General features: G+C 40.8%; 1 protein-coding gene across 2 annotated transcripts; it reads right to left on the reverse strand.

The window, feature by feature from the left end:
• Window positions 1–7,690: 7,690 nt before the first annotated feature.
• Window positions 7,691–20,664, reverse strand: UBLCP1 (ubiquitin like domain containing CTD phosphatase 1). 2 transcript variants are annotated; one of them, XM_075102582.1, is made up of 11 exons: window positions 20,596–20,664; window positions 17,777–17,970; window positions 17,278–17,369; window positions 16,789–16,874; window positions 16,582–16,697; window positions 15,376–15,474; window positions 14,361–14,398; window positions 12,008–12,106; window positions 11,435–11,551; window positions 10,096–10,223; window positions 7,691–8,714 (listed from the first exon to the last, which is right to left on the reverse strand). In XM_075102582.1, the coding sequence occupies exons 2-11, from the start codon at window positions 17,928–17,930 to the stop codon at window positions 8,687–8,689; spliced, it is 957 nt and encodes a 318-aa protein (XP_074958683.1). In that variant the 5' UTR covers window positions 17,931–17,970; window positions 20,596–20,664; the 3' UTR covers window positions 7,691–8,686. The 2 variants fall into 2 exon arrangements, with proteins under 2 accessions (XP_074958683.1, XP_074958684.1); XM_075102583.1 differs by having other exon boundaries at window positions 17,777–17,967; window positions 20,596–20,656.
• Between the last annotated feature and the right edge of the window lie 2,199 nt (window positions 20,665–22,863).

Below are 22,863 nucleotides of genomic sequence, written 5' to 3' on the forward strand. Positions count from 1 at the left end.
AGGACAGTGATAAAGGAGAATGTAAGGAGCAGATAAAGCCACCCTTACAATGGTGGGGAGAGCTATTTATGTGGGTGTACAGACAGCCCTTGGCGTGGAAAAGCTGTTTTATCAGCTAAACCTGGAGAGGAAAGCACTGGCAAAGCTGCGCATACCTTCATGCTACAGAAAATGTGAAAGCATTTATATTCCCCAAAAGATTGATGCTTGTTGCATAAAGTTAAATTCAGTAAACTGAGTCTTTTGTGGGGCAATGAAGGTTTGCTGAGCCAACTTGCATGCAGTTCAAACATTCAGCTTTGACCAGTCAAACCTCACCTCCCTTTGAAAGCAGATTCATGCGGTAGAGACAGGAGGCATGACAAGGTGTAACTGGAGATGAGCCTTAACCCCTGTTCTTAGCAAATGAATAGTCTTCGATGATGGTGCTTTGTTAATGAGAATGAAGTGAAAAGTGCTTGAGTTTTCCTACTGTGTGTGGCAATGTCACTGCTGCTGGAAAAATGATGGAAATAGGAGAACCGGAGAGGGCCATGGGGCCTCCTCGTTTAAAAAGATGGTGTGGGGTTTAGGGACAGGTACGGGGTCAATGACAGGATATCTGAGGTAGAGCAGCAGCCTCAGGGTAAAGCACTGTGCCAGCAAGCAGGAAAGCTTCTTCTGAAAGTCAGAGGCTTTCTATGCTCTCCCAGGCAGTGGTGACCCCAAAGGGTTTTCCTGGATTTTCTGTGAAGGTCAGTGGCTGCACCCAGCACTGAGACTGGCAATCAAAATGAGTGGAAGCCTTCCTGAAGATCAGCTCTAGGTATTTTGTGGCTGTGGCCTTTCTCTAGCAATAGGGGAAGGTCTCAGACACTAGACATGGGATGAATGCAGAAATGATGGTCACAGGGAGTTGGGTGTCCATGGCACTCTGCTTTGGGACATGACTGTGGGTATGGACCTCACTGTCCAACTTTTCCATCCCTGTGGCATGAGCAGGGACTGAGGGGAGGCAGGACAGCAGGGACCTGCTGATACTCCTCCAGCCTTGCTCTGTTGATTTCAGGGCACACCTGTGTTGTCCTGAGAAAGGCCGGTTCTGCCTGTGTTTCATTGTGGCTTAGGAACAGGAGAAACAGCACTGATCAAGGAATGGTTTGGGCAAATTACACTTGCTGCTAGGTCCTTGTTGCAGGGCTGGAGAGACTGACACTTTGGCTGCATGAACACCCTGCCCAGTGCTGTCTCTGCTAGATAAGATAAGGTCATGCCATGCTATCTCCTGCCCCTGTAAAGCTTGTGCAATCCAGCTGCTGCATGTTAATTGGCTTTTGCAGAAGCTTTAACTCAAAAGCTCTGGTCTGTTTTCCTTCACAGCCTTTAGCACTTTGCTGCAGTGCTTGTCCCATGCCCAGCCCAAGGCTTCTGCTCAACCCTCTGGAAAGGCAAGGCAGGAGCAGCGTGTAAAGCTCAACCGATCCTTGCGAAAGACTGACCAGTGCTGGAAACTCTGCTCATAAGTCTCTGCCCTGCTTGCTGCCTAAATAGTCTGACAGCTTAGTGCTGTTGCCATTGTCTGGCTTCATTCAAGTTTCTTTGGAGGTAATTCTGTGACTTGTTTTCCTTTCAGGTTCTGGAATTGTGCCCTCTACTCGACTGAGTCATGCTCTGTGGGTCTGTAATTATCTGTGTTGCCTACATATCCATTAAGAAGTTTTATATGTTGATCTCACAAGATCTACTGCTCGTTTTGATGTTTTCATCTCGTTGGCTGCCTGTAACCTCTGCATGCAACGTGCTGGGTTAGCTGCAGGGCAAGCAGAGATGAGGACAAGCATTTTTCCCTGCTGGTCTCTCCCTAACTCACCTTTATCTCTTACCCCCAGCTGTGCAGTTGGTCTCCCAGCTCCCAGGTGAGGCTTCTGGACCAGCACCAAGCTGGGGGGCTCTTGGCGTGCACACTTCAACACATCTTTCAGTGCATTGGAGAGTAAGGAATGGTTCTGCATCTGTGGCATAAGTTTAACTGGACAATTATTTTATAGCACCTCTAAGGTTGAAACCAGAAAATCTGTCATATAACTTGGTCAGGGATTGCTGTAATGAGTGAGTGACAACCCATGAAGTCAGTTTTATCAGTGACAACATTACCATCTCAATGCTGCATGGGTCCATTTCAGTTCCATAAAACCATATGTTATATAGTTTACTAGATACAGAACCAAAGCTGCATAAATTTACTTAGTTTTGGTCTATCTAAAGTAAATATCTTTTCAGGGCGTTGTCTGATATTTTTCAGTGAACCAACCAAACCAATCATACCAGATTAAGGAAAAAAATTCACTACAGGTTACTTAAATTCTTAAAATTTAGGACTACCTGAATGCAGTATTTTGATTCTGTTCAAAGAAGTCAGAATTTTCAATTATTTGCCTGCTGTCTTCCAGCTGCAGCTACTCACTAAATTAAAAAATGAAGTAGCTTAATAGCTTCTGAATGTGTTTATCTCAACTAATTTACTATTTCTGGGGGTGGGGATATTGCTGAGATGGAACTACAAACCCACCTGCATATGAAGTCCAGATTTTTTCATTTCAAGTGTTAGACACAAATTATTTAGGTTTTGATTTGTTATTCTCTGTTATAGAAAAAGGCTTTACAACATACCTATTATGTCTAGTCATATCTGTAAGGGACTAATCAGATTTAAAAAAAAAATAACAACAAAACAACACTTTACCATTTTCATCTCTGAGGCAGTTTAATACACTTAACTTTTCTGAAAATGCGCTCATTTCAGTCCTGATTCAAGGAAAATCCATCATTAGGACAGCAGAAGGAACCAAAAGTCATACTGGCATCAGCTGCACTTTACACTTTTGCTTGAAATTCTGCTCCAGTTCACCTACTAAACTGGTGCCTGCAGTTTTCACTACTCTCAAATATTGCATACCCATGCATGGCATAAAATGTGGACTGAATATAGAAAGCAGGGTAAGGAATCAGTAAGCCTTGCAAAATACAACTCTAGAGCCACCTTACCTTGCTCTAGGAAGCAGGGTTATCTTAGAAAGTTTTACTAGAATTTGTTAAATCATCAATATTATTCTTGCTGTGCCATCATTTTTTCTTCCAGTATGGCCCAAAGTAGGGGAAAACACCTGAGGAGGAAAGTTTGATGCTTACTAGTGGAGCTCTTGGCTTCTAACATGTCAATAATGCACAAAGCTCATCAAAGCGCTCAGTCATTACTAAAGCACAGCACACTGCCTCCTACGGAGCATTTAGAGTCCACTGCGCCAATAAAGCATGAATTGAGAGAGATGATATACATCCACACCAAAAAGCCTTTAAGAAACGAGGAGAGAATTTTAGAGCACTGGAAAAAACCAAGGACAGGAAGGAGGCTTTTTAACTGCAAAATTACTATGAGAACATGCTCAGAAACATAACTCTGGGTGTCAAAGCTAAGCTTATTCTTTTTTTTTTCAATGATTATTAATCTGTGGACATTTCCCCTCCAATATGAAACAATTTAAATAACCTTTCTGAACAGCCTGTGAATCAGCCACTCATGCCCAGCTGTCTGGCTCTGTGGTCTATGTTCAGGAAGAAGCATGGCGCGTCCAACTCAAAATCCAGGGGCTGATCTTGCAGCAAGCAGAACGAAGTATTCGCTCAGACTGCTGCAGTATAAAATTCCAATCAAATCTGAAGGTTGAGATGTTTGGCTCAAGCATTTCTATTGAACTATTATTTCTTTCACTGATGCTCTCAGCCAGGGTTTGACTTGCTGTCCTCTTAAGATCAGCATAAATAGTGAAGAACAAGGCTCTTGTTAAATACCTAATGCTTTAACACCACAGGTAAAGTTATTTAGTCACTAAAAATCTGATGCAATAACCTTAGAGTTTCATAACACCAAAGTCAAAATCTTCCAGGATGTTGCAAGGGAAGGAGGGGACATCACTCAGTAACAGTGACCATTCAGGCTCTGTTCCATGTCACCATGTCCCCTTGCACACAGGAGCTGCAGCCAACCCTGACCCCTGCCATGGTGAAAATGGTAAGAGCTGCTCTTTCATGATATATAAACACCTTGAAAAATGTGTTGTGTAAGCAGAGCAGGTGTGCAATTCCAACTAGAGAGCTGAAAGAAAAAAATTTTAAAACTACTTTCAATTCAGTGTTAATGATGCACTTTGCTTCTCTGCCCACCACCCCACCTGTAGCGCTAAGAGCATTACCCAATCTGAGAACAAGCTCCTTTTGACTTGTAACTATTATTTCTTAACAGAAAACGAATTAGTGGGAAAACTATTTGCTAGGAGAGACATAGGAGTTAATGGCATGGCATTGTACACGTCTGTGTGGCAAGGAAACATGCCAAGCTCTGCACAGACTCCTGACAACTAAGCAAGCATTCAAGTGCTCACAGTATCAAAGCAGCATCAGAGGGTCTCCAGAGATGAGCAACTTCATAAACAAGCATAAATAAGGAAGCTCAGGGATGTATGAGGAAGCCCATCAGTATACAAGTAGTTCATTTTGAAATCCCCTCATAGAAAACACCATCAGAAAAGGCCCGAGGTTGAGGCCTCGTGTGATTATTGGGGATCTAAAAGATAATGGGGGATTGCAGTGTAAGGATTTGGAGCGGATAAAACAGCTGGGCTGGGAAATAAAGGTCTAAGACAGACAGTGTTGTCCAGCAGATAAAGCCAGGAGGCAGGAGTGTCAAACTTAGCACTGTAAGGCACCATAGACACTTTTCACTGTTCCCTAGGAAAACCTCCCCAAATTGAAATTATCCACCTCGCACCATAAGGCAGTTCTTCCAGTCCCTGAATCTCTTAATTTGCTTACACCTAAAACATGTCCTGATTAGTGAAGAGCCCTTTCAAAGCACAGATGTCAGTATAATACTCTGGTAACTTATGGCCGCCACAAGATATTGCTAATATTACTTACACAAGAAACTAGTAACACTTGAAAGATGTACCTGGTCTTCTCCAGGATAGATCAGTATTTTTCTCTTCTAGTCCTGTTATTTTCTCCCTCAGTGTTTCCTTTTCATGGAAATCTTTCCCATCAAGCTCCCGGCCACAGCACTTCAGCCACCCTACGCTGGGTGCAGGAGTCGCCCATGCTAATACCAGTTAGCACCTGCCAGGACTGCTGCAATGTCAATAGCGAAATGTTGGAGGATTCTGCCCTCTAACACCTCTTCGTCCAGCATTTCTTGTTTTAAACAGCTTTAGTGAATCAGGAGAACTGTTTATTTTTCCTTACCCTCTGAAACACAATTTCTACCTAGGCTTCACCTTATTGGTAGAAATAAAGTATTCAGCACTTCTCACATCAGTCTTAAATACATCCTGAACAGACAGAGTGGAAAATTGTCTTAAAGCCTTTGGCATCCACTTGCTGTCAGTCACATGTCAAGTCAGGGATAAAAATTGGCAACTGGCTGTAGATTTCACAGTCATGCAGCAGGATTTGTGGAGCTGAATTTGCAGTTCGGGTCTTGGCTTCAGCTGTCACTCCATGTACCTCCAGTGATGGGCATTCATGCCACAGGGAGGCATTAGAGTTGTCAGATACCCACAGCTTACAGAAATAACTTCATTTTTAAATGGACTGTCTCTTTGGTACGAATAATCAGACAGAACAACATACAAAATACTTGACATGTACTGGGAGCCCAGTACAGTCTCTGACACATGAAAATATTCAGAATATTTCAGACTCTTTAATGCTTCTCCAGAGTTTTGCAGAACAGTGAATTATGAGCTCTCTAATTAAACCGCACACTCCCTCTCTTTGATTATGCTTTAATCCTATTTCTTTTAACAGAGATTTTGAAAGCCATTGATCAAATACTTCTCAGGGACCTCAATATAATCTAAAAGGAAACTAAATGGTAACGGGGAATGAGGCTTTAAACTTTGCTGTTGATAGCTATTCCCAAGGCTCAGCTATACTTTGGAAATACAAGTAGGTCAAAACTGCCTTCCTTATTAAAATGGAGGAATAAAAAGTCAGCAGAGGTGTTTTCCTCTGGACTTATAAGCAATAAATACATTATTTTTGGGGCTAAGCAGAAAGGTAACCATTTATCCTTGCAGTTTTACTAAATTCTGGTAGTTTAGCACAGAATCATATTTTATGTATAGCCCAGAAGAGTCATGCAGTACAAATGTGAGAGCTGTGCTGCTTTGGCCAAAGTTCCACCCAGCAGTGGTTAAAGGGGAGTGTGCAAGCTTGGCCACTGTGTGACCTGCTCTCATCTTCCTGAGCACCTGCAATTCTTCTATTAAGGACAGCAGACCTTCCTAGCCGATTCCCTTAATTTCATGAACAAGTCCATAGTCAGATGATAGTCTAACTCCTTTCTGAACCTGCTGATGCCACAAGCCACAGCAACAAATTCCAGGAGATTTCTACCTGCTGCTCTTAACAATTATAAGCCGCTCTCCTGTTTGTACGAGTGGCCCCTCATTCTCATGTTGTGGGATCTGGGGAACAGAAGTTTTGCGCTTATTCACAGCTCTATCATTTTATAAATCTCAGTCATGTCTTAGCCATGTAAATCACTGCAGCATTTTTAGAAGATAGCCAGTAAAATACACAGGCTTCTCTTGGGGTGGTGGTGGTGGGAATTGCAAGACTAGTCTTCAAGCATACAATTTGGTAAGGGAAACAACAGTAGTCATAAAAGACACAATGACTTGTCAGCAACAGCAATGTGTTACCATCACATTGAGATCATACTCTCACATATTCCAGTGCAGCTTATAAAATATCTGAGAGGGGAGCACACATCTACTTCAGATCAGCAAGTACTTTGAAAATCTGTGATGAAACCCCAGTGTCACTGAGATAATAATAATAATAATTAAAAAATATTTCTGGTTTTTTTTTAATGGTCCTTGTACAAAGCAAAAGAAAGTAGTATTGCTGGTTCACTGTAAAACTGTTTGTATGCCAGCTTGGAGCAAAAAGGTACAGGCACATGTTTGAACACATTCCCTTGGTTCCATTTTCTTGGTCTTGCTAGCATAATAAACTCTGTAAGTGACTCAGGTGCAATGTCTTGACTGCTTTCAATTCTTTAAACTGAAAAGTATTCTAGTACATCATATACCAGCCCTATATTCCAATATCTATGCTACTGCAGCCTTTCTAGGTAAAGGATTGTGATTCTAAGCTCAGGGACTATATCTGCACTGTACATACATAAGTGAGTCAGCCTTCGAGTCAGAAATCAGCTCTAGGAGACGAAACTTCAGAAATTCACCCTCTGTAGCTACCAAAACAAAGATTTTTATGCATCAGGTTTCTGGTTTACTAGTTTAAAACACAGCTTGGGTTGGCACTAAACCACAAAGAGCAGCAGATAAGAAACCGTATATTTTCTGACAGACCACTGAGCTGGAGCCTAACATGCTCATCTTAACAGCTCATTTGTGTCTGCTGTCCTGACATTCTGACATTTGCTGTCAAGGTTCCTCTCGCAGGCAGCTAGGCGCTTTACTATTCAACACCACGGCCCTAATCTGCAGTGGCACATACCAGTCCCTTACTTAACTACTGATGCAAAACTGGTGTCTCTGGAATCCAAAGAAACACCCTAAAAAAACAAAAATAAGATTATCAATGTCCTCTCTATTATGCAAACTAGATATTTAAGACAGCACAGGACAAATTATGAAAAAAAGGTATTTATTATTTACACAACTGCTATAGTTCCTTAAGAACAATATATACCATTTTTATTTGAAAGGGTCAGTCTTCTTTCAAATACATGAACTGCATAATGCACAAGTGTTGGTAATGCAAACAGCAGTCACATCACACTTCTATAGTGCAGGCATAAGCAGCGCAAGTAAATGATATTTTAAGAACAGTATGGCTGAATATTGTATTTAAATACAGTGTTTGCACTTTGACAAGATTTAGCTAGAAGAGAACAAGGGTTTCGTTCATGCTTTGTTAGGAATGTGACTTTCCCATCTGAGGTTTAAACCCTGTATCTGACATATGAGATTTTTTCAGGCAGACTGCTTTTCACTTACCAAATAAGAGTGGGTTTCTCTCCCCCAAACTTCAATGTTTTGTCTTCCAGTAAACACTGCTTTATAGTACAAGTTCACACACTGGAGTAAATCGGCCACAGAGGTGGTACTTTCCCATCTTACTGTCTTGCACAGAGAAACACTGACATACTAATACATACCAAACTTAGACACCTTGTAATTTATAGACTTAAATACTGGAATGGGAGAGGGAGACTGTTTCTAAAGATGGAGGGAATAGAGGGCTTATACAATTCATACACTGTCAAGGTTGGCTCCTTACTCAACTTTTTTGGTCTAGGTATTTTTTTTTCTAGTTTCAGAATGGTTTTGGTCTTTAATGGTTATGGTTGCACTCCGGCAGCAAAGGAGAGGAAAGTATTTTAAGTAGTAACACCAGAACTGAATGCAAGAAAAAGGAACTGACTTGTTTCTCCCACTTTGAGCTTATTGCTGTGATCTTTTAAAAAAAACCCACAACCAACCACCTGGAAGACCAAGTAAAGCAGTCATTCTGGCATTGGATCCAGTGTCCAGCACTATTATACTCTAGCATAAAAGCAAGGAAAAGTCCAATGATCTTAGTTATGTCCCCTTCAATTCAGTGCCACACAACTTTATTAGCATTATTGTCCTTGCTTCTTTGAAAGATACCTGAAAGAAACAAAAGTACAGTTTTTCACAAAATAAGAGATTGGCACAAATATATCTAGTACCTTTTATAAACTCGAAGTATGAATCTGCTTTCTTTTCTCACTAGCAATCTATTGATATTTATAGATAACCAAAAATTAGAAATGTGGTCAATGCTACTTATGATTTTATTTGATTTCAACGTTCTTTCAAATCAACGGGAGGTTATCTTACAGTAATTCAAAGCCATTTTTTAGATACTCTATTAGGTTTTTTAAACAAACGGGAGGAAGGAAACAGAAACGTGTTTTATTCCAAGAGGTTGAAAATGACGTCAGTTGGAAAAGTAGCTATCATATCCTTTAAGATAAAAAGGCCCATTAGATATGGCACTCCTTCAAATAAATTCAAGAATTTAATGAACAGTCATCTAGCATAACCTGGAAAGAACAGCCCTCCACTAGCTTCTTTTGAGAATCTGAGATACTCCAAAATGCTTGTTTTCTGACCTCAGAGTTCTCTTACCACTACACCTGGAGCAATCTGGCTATGTGGTGACACTGAAGTCTTTGCAAAAACGCTAGAAAAAAAATCCAACCAATTTAACTGACAGTGTGAAATGTCCAGTGAATTTTGCTGCTTTTAAAGTTTAAGATTTGACCTTCTGGTGTAATCAGAAACACGAAAGAAAATTGTATCAAGTTTGCAAAGCTGTTCATTCAACCACTGAATGAGTGTTTTTCAAATAGCATATTGTACATACTTTTTTCCACCTGTATTGAAACTTCAGGCTGTTGCATAAAACCATTAAGAAGAATTTTGCCCAAACACTTCAGCTAATCATTCTCCAGTAAGAAACAGGATGCTAACTGGTGCCCTAAGCATTTGGGAAACTCTCATTCATAACATGGTAACTTACATTTCAGACCCCATGGATAGTGTAATACCATACAACCTGGATAGTGCCTGAGAACCACAATGTAATGCCCCAAACCTCTGAGGTAACCGCCAGAAAAGTTGTTCCGTAACCACAGACCTGAGGTCTGGACTGACAGCCTAGCTTTGTAGGGGTGGAAAGAGGGAGATTTCCAGGGATCAGGTTCCTTCAAAAATTCTTTTCCCTTTAGGAAGCATAATTGCGTCACTGAAAACAATCAGTGGTCCCAAATGCTGGAGAAGTATGAAAAAAAAGGTCCATTCTGCCAAAATCTTATCCTTTTAGGGAATCAGCCCAGACACTATAGTCTTATTAAAATCCTACTCAAACTAAAGGACCTTCATAACTGTAAGTGATGTCAAAGTTCATCAGCTCAGTTCTTCCTGGTCTTTCTACAGACAACCTCAAGCAAAACACAGTGGGGTCAGGGACAGAAAGAAGAAAGAATTTTGACTTTGTTCTTACCTTTCCCAATGTTTGTGATTCAGCTCCAAAAAGTCATCTAATTTTGCTATTTCTTTGAGGTATTGAGTGAGCTTTAGAAGCTCCTTGTCTTTATCCCGATTTAAATGTGCTTTCATAAAAGGCCTTATCTATACAAAATAAATAAACTGGGTGTAACCATTTGCTCAAAGTAAGAAAAATGCTTCTGATTCTCTGTCACTTCCCACCTAATTAAAATATATTTCCAGTACTATAACTTCTTAAGGAAGAGAAACCTTTTCCATTAGTGGCCACATCCAATTTGTCTTGTTATTCACTCAAACTAGACTGTAGGGTTTTGCCTTGCGTGCCCACCAGGAAGAAATCTCTTTTGTCTTGCACTTCTTCAAGCCTTCCCCTCCCAGTCAGACAGAATGATAAAATGATCTGAAATTAATTGTCACATTTTCTACTATGATTTCATAGGTATTTTTGCAGGAATGTGAGGGGTTTTCAGCTGTGCTTTATGAGTTACGTGGCATCACTGGAGCCAGATGCTTTTTTTCAACAAAAAGCATTTGACTACAATCACAGCTTCTGTGAAAAAAGATGTCAGAAATAAAGCTTGTCTGACAACAGCTTTAAGCTTGGAATACATTATACCTGTGCCTTGTTTTAGTGATTCAACGTTCTGGTCTGCAGCTAACATTTTGACAAACACCTTTCAAATCTGAGCTAGAGGGAGCTCTCTGGATAATCCTCTGCCAGCAAGATCTTTGCTATTCCCCATTCTCCTAACACTGTACAGTTCCAATTAACATCATCTTGCTAGATCTCATCAACCGCTATCCTCTTCACATCATGGATACTTTCAAAGAAACATAATCTTGGATTTCTGCATTTGAAAACATCTTTTTTTGTAGAAGAAATTTATGAGGGTTCTTTTAGTACCATACTGCTGAACCATCATATATAAGTAGAAATTTAAGCTGCATTCTTCTAATTCAGAACCAGCACAGATAATGGAGCATGAACTGGTTGACAATTTTATAAAATTAAATACTTGCTGTTTTGCAGTCAAAGTGGCTCAAGGTATTAATTATTTCCCAGAACAGGATGCTTGCTATTACACTGGCATATTACCATGAAGTACAGCCGCTTGTTATTTGATGTATTTTCTGAATATAACCACTCTTGAGATTGAGCACCACATATTTCAATAGTGCCTGTCAGCGCACTGCCCAGCTTGATTGCAGCTCGCAGGTATAATTTAAACAGAAATCATAATTTCTTTATTTTGATAGTCTCTTAAAAGCATGAGAAAGTACTACTTGAAGTATAAGAAAAAACAGTAATAAATGAGAATTCCAGTGAAAATTACCTTGAGTCCATTTTGTGGATTCATTAGGAAGTTTCGGCCAATATCATCAAACATAATAGTATTTTTTTTGCTGTAATATTCTGAAAATTTTCCCCAGATAACACCAAGAGGCTTCACCTACAAAAATAACACATACAAGGCACCTGAGGTAAATCAGATCATATTCAGGAGATGAAAATACCAGTCTATAGGAACTTGAGTCCAAACTTGAATGGACACTTGTATTCTTTTGCTGAAAAATTAGCAGGTAGTTGGGCTTTAAAAAGGGAAGAGATGTGAAATAGTATAATGTACTAAATATGCCCCACACTGAAGAAAACCTTTCTCTCGGTACTAAATTTTCTTGCAGCAGTTATCTACTATTTGATTTGAAAGCAGTGTCACCTGAATGTACTACTCAACATAAAACATTAATAGAGAATTTCAGTAGGAAAAAAAACCCTATGCTTCCAAGATTCTTGCTGTTTTCCCGCATGAAAACTCCAGCACAACTTTATTGCTGAATATTTCAAAGGGGTATGATAACATGTCAGTTGAATGTAGAAAAAAGATGAGGAAAAAATAGGTACTTACATCTATTAGCCCCCTTCTAGGAGTGTGCACTGTTATCATGGCAGCACTGTCCAACATGAAAGTTATCTTGTAGTTTGCATTGGTACTCACCCCAAGCTCCTGCATCACAAGGATTTATTATTAAAGCTTCTAATTATGACAGTTTTACGGCTGTACAACTGAAACCACGACTATAATACGCTGTTTGTCAAAGGGTGAGCTGCTGAGGATTACCAGAGACACACTAAAAATAGGTATCTGAGCAGTTTCAAATTTTTTGTATGCAATGAGAATCGTAAAAGCACACCATTCTACCACGAGAAAAAAAAACTAATAGGAATTTATTTTTATAGTGTTTACTATCAGAAACTTATCAACTGAAGTCAGCATAAAATCAAAGCAACTTTGCAGAAAAGGCAAAATACAGATTTTGGTCATATCTTCTTGCATCGTCTCTCACAAGTTCTACATGCGTCAACTTTACTCAATATCTCTAGCAAGGATAGCAGCTGTGTACTGTCTGCTATTTGTTCCTTCCGGTAAGTTGCAACAAATCACAGACCAATCAAGGACAAAATATACAGCAACAGTTCACTGTTATCCTTTCCTCCTACACATGTCCAAGACAGCCAATGTTTGTCAGAAGTCTGTCAGTTTACACTTTAAAGATTTGGTAACTCCTGAAATGAAGACTCTAAGGAACATTTATCTTTTTAAAAAAAAAAAAAAACCCTAACCTTTGACTAGATGAGAGAGCATCATTTCAATTTCAAATCTTTTACAAAGCTGAAAAGTAATAATAAAATCTGCCAATATGTTATAACATAGATATTGCTGACTTAATTTATGGTGTGCGCAACAGCAGTAATGTGCAAAGCTACACAACAAGGAGAAAGTATCCACTGCAGCAGCTCTCTTGCAGATATCCAGCCACATTTAATTTATTTCTTTTACATGAAAAAGTGAATCTTGCAAATGAAAAGCACTACCTACCTGGCTCAGTGTCCTGTTACACTGAAAAAACTAGCTGTTCTAGACTGTCTGAATTCCAGGCATAAGTAGATGGTAAATGAGAGATTAAACTTGGTTATCTGATACTCCCTTCCTTTTAAGGCTGTTCCTGCTTTGTAGTTTAAAACAAAAAGTCTAATGGCAAGTATTGCTGGGATCACTGTTCCCAGACAAAAAGTGAAACTTTTAGAGGTAAGCACCCCTGGTGCCCTCGGTTTAAGAAGAAACAGCAGCTGGCATCTAGTGGCAGGAATCTCAACTGATCAAGACCCAGGAGTACGCACAGAAAGGTTATGATTCAGTAACATAGGAAAGGGCTGGAAAGGTGACCTAGAAACGTAGAAAGGTGACCAATGCATGGAAAACAGCCTGGTTTTGAACACTGGTTTTCCACAAGATTGAATCCTAGCACTACACTGACAGACGCAACACAAACAGAGATGTAACTGCCACAAGAAGTGCAATGTTTGCAAGGCTCAACACTGATTTTACATGCACTAACTCTACTTCATAGCTCTGATTAAAAGTTCTCATTTTGAGATCACTCTGAGGCATTTTTGTTTGTTTAGAAAAATTGTAGCAATTCATTCTTTTGAGGAAGAGAACACTGGAAAATGTGCTTTGCTCTGTTAAAACCTGAAAAAAATGGTTATTCTATAAAAGAGTGGAGATACAACAGCTTATATTTGGAAAAGTTTTCCCTGAAATGGAAACAAGCTTTCATTTATAAGCATAAAAAACCTCAACCCACAAACCAAACGTACAGCAATTCTTAGTAAGCTCATTAGATTTACAGCTAAGCCTGACTGTAAATATGTTTACCACTAGGTCAGCTGTGCAAAACTGGCTCATTGCCTGATTTAGGTACGGAAGAAACTAGGATTGAAAGAGCTCTTACGGATGTTTAATAAGGCAGAGGAAGCAACAGAACCACACAGCTGCAAGAGGTACAAGATAAATATGAAAAGAGTTTCCTCCTGATAACCTACTCCAGCACACATCTGTCTGCTCCTTTAAAAAAAATTATGTTCCACTTAAAGACTAGAATTCTATAATTAGAGGTAAGATAAAAGCAACTGTGAAGGCTGCGTGACTAATCTAAGTTTCAGCAGGTACTGACTTGTGTTAAGTTCTGTTAAATTTAGCACCTACTGCTGATAGTTTGTGTGGAATTCTAAAATTAGATTTAGTCTAGTTTTGTGACAAAGATAATTTAAAGTGACTATGAAGATTTAAAAAACTCGGGTTGTGATTCCTACAACCTCCCCAGTTGCTAACCCGCTCTACAATGCACAACATGAGTCCAACTACATAAACAGCCAGCCAGACTAGAAACAAATCACACATTTTCAGAACAACTTACTTTCATTTTAGCTTCAATCCACTTCATATTAGTAGCAGCTGAAACAAGAGGGAGAAAACAAAGAATACTTTATCAAAATAAGTCATTGACAGGCAAAAAAGAAATAAGCCAAGAAACTGTTCACTTAGCATATCTAATACCTACACAAAATTTAAGGATGGACCTTTCTAAAACTGTTACAGCTTTTAGGGTCTTGAAGACAGTCTTCCTTCATGGAAGGTGGTTTTTATTTAGAAAAAGCTTACTTTTCAAATCAACAACTAGATGAAGCACTGCATGTATTTAAGCCATTTTCTTGATCAGCTGTTACTGAACTACAGTCTGCAGGACCATAACAAGTGGGCTACATCTTGTTTGAGGAACCATACTGCATTTGCAGGTTTTTCTCCTGGAAGCAATGGTAAGAATACACAAGGCCTGGAAAGGACAAAGTGTCAATATTGCCCACTAATCTAAGAATATGTGGAAACATTGTTCCAGACTATGAAAATTAAATGTTGTAATACAATTTTAATATGGTTTAAACTCTGCACTGTCTGAAGTCTGTTCTCCAGCTGTTGGACAGGAACGGAAACAGCATGCAAAGGCTAACGATCAACCACTGTTCACAGGAGAGTTCGGTTCATTTGGCAGTTCACTACTTCTTGTTTGGAAGGAGATTATTTGTAAAGATAGCTATCAAAGAATGTTTGAATGTTCATTTTACAATTCTGTTACTTCAAGCGCTTGTTTGTACAAAGTAACACTCAGTAAAGTGATGCTGAGCTTTATACTGTGATTAGATCCATTCATGTGAGCAGTATGTGGTGTTTTTTCACGTAAGAATTACTATTTTTCTAAAATAGCTTTAATAGCTGTGTGAATGTTCCTGCTGAATGTATTACAGCTTAGCATTCATGTATTGTTTTAGATATTGTGATTCACACTAAAAAGCAATATAAAAATGTCCCACCTGGAGTCTCTGCTCTGAACGATAATTTACAATAGAGTCTTAGGTATTGATTATAAAACTTACACCAAATTACAATATCATAATCCTCATATGCAGATGTCAGGAATTCATGAAGGTATGGCCTCATCAGTTCTACCCCAGTTTCAGCACATGATCTGTGGTCTAAAAAGAATATGAGATTCATTATTAAAGTTTAAGTTATTAAAGTTCAATCTGACTCTCCTATCTATCCAGAGCCCTGAAGAGTTTCATGGGGGAAGCAGCGGGGCACTTTAAAATTCACGAATGAATTCATAGCAAAGTACCATTCCCGTTTTAAAGGTGGAGGGAAGAAGCAGAGGGGATATTTATCTCTTGACCCTTACAGGTATTTGAGTGCTTAGCTAATAACTAAGTCAGAGATCTGTGAGTCTGAATATCTTTGAAGAGTCAGGCCAATTAGTTCACCTGGACAACTTAGCAAATTTCTAACAGCCCAGATATGAAACAGCTCGCTTCAAACCTATTCCAGTTAATTTTGTGAACATATATCAAGCTTACTTCAGACATGTAAATGTTGCCTGTTCCAATTAGAAAACGGCTGTCAAATTCTACTAGCAGAAGATCTCTAAATAAGTTAAATGAATTCTAAATAAACTCAGTAATAGGTTAAATTTTGATCTTAGTTTGTAAACAAATCTCATCAAAAAGGCAAGCTAAGGAAAAGGAATCAGGCAAGCTATTATTTACTGCTTGTAGTCAAGCTGCCATGACACACCTACATCACAGAAAATTAAGTCAGAAAAAAAACTCTGGCTTCCAAAAAACCAAGTCTGACAGAATTTTCAAGCAAAACGTGTTTTTATGCCTGTTTAGTAATGATCTGGAAATAAGATTTGAAGCTATTTTCCCACGCCCCCAGAAGTAGAATCAATCAGGTACAAACAGAGACTGTTATTTCATAATATCTTGCCCTGCCACTGTGATGTCCAAGATACAAGTTGGCCAAGAGAAAGATTATTTGGATAAAATACTAAATTGCTACTTTTTTACATCTCCTTGCAGAAAGTAAACAGTTGCCACACTAAAATCAACAATATGCAACATTACAAAGCCCAATGCTTTTTAAAATATGAGAAGGCCCCACAATATTACAAAGCAGAAGTTATATAGTACAACACATACCACAGTTACTGAAGAAGATTTGTAAAGCAACAATCAGGAAACATGAACTGGCAAATAAACTGACCTCTTAAACAAAGAAAACCCATAAGTTGCAGAAAATCTCACCAAATAGCGTATAATCAACATCTAGCACCAGCAGTTTTTTTCCTTCTCTAGGAGGATTCAGAATTTCCACTTTGTATTCTTTAACTCTGCGGGAAATTTTTAGTAGATTTTCTTCCCTAATATGACAGTGCAAAAAGTTACAGTTAATTAAAATGCATACTGTACATTCCGTAATAGAACTGTTTTTTAATAACTAAAACTCCTAACCTATTTTCTACTTCCACAACTTCCTCTTCAATATCAAAGTCATTGACAACATCATCATTGTCAGGAGGTGGCCCAAGGACATCTTCCTAGAGGAATAATAATAAAAGATAACTAGGATCACTGCAGGAAAATAACAACGGATATCAAGTTTCTGTTCCTGCACGTTACAGAAAAAAAAATACTATTTAACCAAAATTATTTCACTTTACTAGTGGAAAGAATTACAAAGTATATTGATGATTGTTCAGATTTGAGAAGTCAATGAATATCATAATAATAAGTTTGTACTTTAAGTCCAGGACAATACGGGAGTTTAACGAATACACTGCTATCAGAGTTCTGCAGAAAAGCTTACTTTACACAGAAAAATAAACACCAACAGAAATCTACTGTACTACTGTTTTTGAAATGATTACTGGAATATTCAAAATTTAAAATCGTAATGAGGAGGCATATACAGAAGCATCTTTTCATGTTTAAAATATTTACCAAACTCTCTTCACGAGTGCCCATCATCATAATTTTAGTGTTTGGCTTCAACTTGAGAGCTCCAAGCTTAACATCATCGTCTGCAGGCTTGCCTGTAATGCGAGCAGATGATTTTTTTTTACTGGGGTAGAGAGGTTTTAGAAAACTGTCAATGTATTTCATGCTTAGTTGAAATAAACTACCCATCAAACACCAGAACACCCCAAGCTGTATTATCATCCTCCTTTATATACAGTTACGTTGCTTGTCTGGCCAGCAGCAATTTAACTGTTTTTAACGTACATTTGCCACACTTCCATGTCATCCATTAAAAAATGACCAGGTAGATGTATCAATAAAAAACAATATCCAGTGATGTACAAAATTCCTATGTTTGTTCAAAAGCTAGACCTGTGAGGTAGATGCCCCGTTAGTATACACATCCTGGCCAGGTTTAGAGGATGTTTGTCCATAAACATCTCAGGCACATCTACAGCAAAAAATAAATATGAATATTTACCCTTCATTTTAAGTCCAAGTAGTTTTTGACGCTCTGGTAACACTCCAGTAAGGCCTTTAAGAGACTGCTTCAGATCTAACACTGTGTCTTCTTCTGATAGTGAGGTTATTGTATACTCCTGTCCACCCCATTTTATTATGAGAGAGAGAGACATCCTTGAAGCATATGTTCAGTATTATATTCTGAAAAATCTGCTGCAGGAGGAAAATACAACGATCATATAAGGAAGAAATAGGAGAATTACTCTTTTCAGAAGACAAACCATTCAGTCTGTTTAAAGTATTTTTGATTTTTTTTATTACGTTGGACATCAAAGAGCTCTTTGCTTTGCATGAACAGATGACAAACATGTTGGTAAAATGTTGAAACTACAAGAGAAAGAACAGGACTAAAACTGGAGCTCTGAGTTCCACTTCAATGTATTTAACAATGTCACATTCACCGTTTGCTCCAGCATATGCTCATTTGCCTTGTGTTCTGTGCAGGTACAGCCTGTTCACTGCACAACCAGCACCCAAGCAGAGTACTGCAGTATCATAAAAGTCATTTCAGATCTCAGAAACGTCCCCTGCGTTAATTATGCAACCAAACCAACCATGGATATCTTTATGTATGTAACAACAAAACAGCAAATATGAAACACCTAAAATACAGAAAACCATAAAAATAGTTCTGAACTCAACAGTTCATTTTTAGCATTGCATTTCTCTGTTCACTTTCACCAAGATCTGTGCAATACCTGCAGTAATACACACCGCAGGTCATGTCTCAGCACAACAATATCAAAGTAGGAGTTTGAAAACAAAGCCAAAATACACACCTACCCAATGCAATTACACCATAAGAACTGCACTTTCATTGCAGTGCTGACAAAACAACCATAATTACCCTATCTTTAATTTACACAGCATCACTTATACAAATTGTAGTTAACAGTTTAGTCCTACGTTAAACGCAGCAAAAAACCAAGATTTTTAGCTTTATGCAGAAAGAAGAACAACATGCTTTTTCTGTTAAAGCTTGGAAACAGAGAATCAAGGAGATAGAAAGGTATAAAAAGGCTGTTACAGAGTGTCAGGAGATGCAGAGAAGGCCTCTGCATCACTAGTGGTGAGACTGTCCTCAAAAGACTGATATTCAAAAGGAAGAGAGAGCAGACCTGTGAAAAAAAATTGAGGGTATCCACCTTCAAGAAATGTATTACACCAAGAAATACAGGTCTGGCAATTCTGGAAAATCTCAGAATCCAAAAATCTGATTCCTCTTCCTCTCTAGCGTCGTATTCTCAGAAGTTACCTGATCTGAGGCAAAATACTCCTTATTTATAAAGTATAGCCTACTAGGAACGAACAAGTAATGACTCAGGCATACCCACCAAGCTCAGACCAGCTGCGGAATACAGGGCTAGATACAACCTGCTTGCTGAGGACACTACAAGCCACACCTCCACACTATACCCTGTAAGAGCCCTGAAAACAAATTAAAGAGGTATCACAGAAAAATGAACTTCTCCCCCTCCCCCCAAATATGATAGGGACCTGGTATTATCCTGTGGAAAAGACTCATGGAAAGGGGTCTTAGAAGCACCAGAAATTCAACTGAGGTCAAGGCTGCACAGTGTCAAGCAATGTTGATACATAGGGTCGTTATCATAAATTATCCCTCCCCATAATCCTTACACCAATTTTACAAAAAGAAGAGTTTATTGTCTGTTTTCTCACCTGTACCATACACCTCAAATCATTCTGCAAAAAAAAAAATATGCATGGGGCAAGAACTGCAAGAAAACTCAATTCTCTGTCCAGCGCTAAGTTGAAAAGATCGTCCCTCCAAAGCTGAGCACTTGACCAACCATCTATCCTTACTGAATTGCAGTCCTGTCAAGATCAGCGTTACCGGAAACACCAAGCAGAAATAAAATACCTTTATTCAATGCCAAAACACTATGGGGACTGAGTGTGGACACCAGAACCAATGATTACAGGAAAACAGATTAGAAGCAGTGAAAGTTACAGGGATTTTCAAAGTTTCTACCATCAGGGCTGGATGCCATGTGAAACTGATGCTTTCTGAAATGAAGCCGGGTTTGGTTAATTACATTTTCAGAGCCCTTACAAGCCCTTTGGACCACCAAGGGCCTAAGGGTTGGAAGGTCTCTGGATCAAAGAGAGTGATGAAGTAGTGTTGCTGTCATTAAATTGTCGCATTACACCACTTTTCTTGCAAGATTTGGAAGAGAGACATCCACAGCGGTAAGTTTTCACGGAGCGACATGAATCACGAACGCCAAACTCCCAGAACTCGGAAGGCGCGACACCGCGCAGGCGGGACCGCGGCACGCTCCGCCACACCGCAACAGGTGGAGGAGCGGGGTTTCAAACCTGCAGCTGCTCTGCTTCGGCCACCGCCGCACCCGGGCCAGCAGCCGCAGGAGCAGGGGCCGAGGCTCGCCCTCCCCCACCGCGTCCCGCCGGGGCTGCCCCAGCGGCGACACCGGGCGAGGCGAGCGGGGAGACCCCACCCGCGGCTGCCGGCCCCGGGGAGCGGCTCCCGCCCCGCTACGGGGACACCGAAGCGGCCGTGACAACCGCCTGCCCCCGGCCCGCCCCCCAGGACCGGCCCTGCCTCACCCCGGCCCAGTAAAGCCCGGCCTCCGCCGCACACGGACGGGCTCAGGCCCAGACCCACGGGGCTGCCCCGGCGATCGGGGACACGGCGACGCTCCCCGCAGCCCAACGGCTCACCGTACCACCGCCGATCCACCCCGCCCCGGCCCCGGCCCCGGCCCCGGCCCGCGACAGCGCGGTGCGGCCCCTCACCCTGGCAACGGAACCGGCACCGTCCCGGGGTCCGCCGCACCGGAAGCGGAATAGCGCGCGCCGGAAGCGGGAGGGGGGGAGGCAGTGCCCGGATGTGGGTGGGTTTCTCGCTTGGCGGGCGGCGGCGGGGGCCCGGTGACCGTGCGGCGGCGGGGAGGGCGGGGCGAACCGGCCTGTTCTTGTACCGGCCGGGCCGTGAGGGGAGGGAGAGTTTTCACCTTTAACGAGAGGAACAGCTTTCCTCGCCTGCCCGTCGGCCCGAGGAGAGCTCCTCGGGGCTGCTCCGGTCGGGTTCGCACAGGAAATCGTGGTTTATGCGGTAGAGTCCATGGCAGCCACGGAGCAAGGGTTCTGTCCGGGCCCCCCCTCGCCCCTCATCGCCGGCTGGGAGACTGAGCGGCACTGGAGCCCCACCGGAGCTCGGCTCGGGTCCCGGGGAGGCCCGCAGGGGTAACCTCCATGTGCGGCTATTGCTACCAGTGTCTCTTTTTCCTCCCCCTGTACCCCGCCTTAGTGAGGCCACATCTGGAGTACTGTGTTCAGTTCTGGGCCCCACAGTTGAAGCAAGAACAGGTAACTGCTCGAGCAAGTTCAGCGGAGAGCTACCAAGATGATCACGGCACTGGAGCACCTTTCGTATGTGAAAAGGCTGAGAGAATTGGGTTTGTTCAGCCTGGAGAAGAGAAGACGGAGGGGGGATCTTGTCAATGCTTAAAAATATGTAAAGGATGGGTGTCAAGAGGATGGGGCTGGACTCTTTTCAGTGGTGCCTGACAACAGGACAAGGGCCAATGGGCACAAGTTGGAACACAGTTTCACCTAAACATGAGAAAAAACTTCTTTTCTGTGAGGGTGACAGAGCACTGGAACAGGCTGCCAGAGAGGTTGTGGAGTCTCCTTCTCTGGAAATATCCAAAACCTGCCTGGACGTGGTCCTGTGCCCCCTGCTCTGGGTGTCCCTGCTCAAGCAGGGGACAGGACTAGATGATCTCCAGAGGTCCTTTCCAACCCCCACCATTCTGTGATTCTGTGATTAACCCTGAAAAGAGATTGCTCTGTACCCAAGGATCCTGACTCAAAACTTTCTTAACTTCTGAGCAGGCTCCTGACAGGCATATTATTTTTGTGTCTGTTGAATCAAGGGTCACTCCTCAGCTACTGCTGGGGTTCTTGGGAACTGGCTTCATCTGCAGTGGTTTTGTGCATGGACAGCGAAAAAAATGTATTTTGCACAAAGATGGCCTTTTGCACAGGGATTCTGCTGTGCAGAAATAGTTTAAAGAAAAAAAAGTTCTGCGGTAAAGTCTGATTTCTCATGTATGTGAAATAAAGCGGAGATGATGCAGACTGCAGTTCCCCTTAGCATCTGTAGAGATGCTGTTAAATTTAAGGGAGGAAGTGGAAGTGTCAGTCTTCCCTCATTTTAGGTCTTGCTTTGTAGAGGGGTTAGGTAATTTTTCTCTCCCTTTTTTGTTTGGTGATAAATAAGGAAGGCAACAAAAGAGCAGAGGTAAGCACCTGAGCACTGTGTGCAAGTTCCTTCAGAATGGCTGCTCTAACTTTTAAGAGCCATTCCTAGTGTAAGTAAACCTCGGTGAAGAAGTGCAGTATGAACAAAAAGTGCACAGAAGCCTTATTTTTTTCCTGAGTGGATATGAATATAATGTATTGCCAGCCTGGACATGTATTTTGAGTTCTGTCCTATATTCAGGTTTTAGCATAAAAGCACTTTGGTTTCCAAAAAAGCGGTACAAATGGGAGACTACTGTAGTGACTGTTCATGTTGAGTTTAGCTTCTGACTGCCTGTAAATCCACATAAAACCAGTCGTTATGTATGTATCCCAGTCACAAAGGGTTTGCTTTTTCCTTTAATGACGCATAGTTGTCCTCTGCACAGAGGCAGTGCATTACAGTAGTGCTAGAAAGCTTCCAGAGTTGCAACTGGTAATTAAAGTCACACCCTGTCATAAAACTATGCACCCTCCAGGCCTGTTTAAAAATTCAGGCTATGAAAACGATATATACTGTGATTCTCTATTTGTAGTCTTTTAACAATATTTTTTTATTATTTTCTAGTTGGCTTTTAAAAAGCTCTCTTGAAGAGGAGGCAGGTTTTGGATTTTTTTTCTGTTTGAGAAGTAATATGAAAAAGCATAAGTATTTATGCTTATTTAATTTCTGGTATGATACTGGTGTTTTAGTATTCTCAGCTATGACTAGGACCTCCTTGCGCTAGGTGCCATTTAAAAATGCTCTGATCCTGACAA

Source organism: Phalacrocorax aristotelis, chromosome 8 (assembly GCF_949628215.1).
Source record: "Phalacrocorax aristotelis chromosome 8, bGulAri2.1, whole genome shotgun sequence".
In the NCBI taxonomy this organism is placed as follows: domain Eukaryota; kingdom Metazoa; phylum Chordata; class Aves; order Suliformes; family Phalacrocoracidae; genus Phalacrocorax; species Phalacrocorax aristotelis.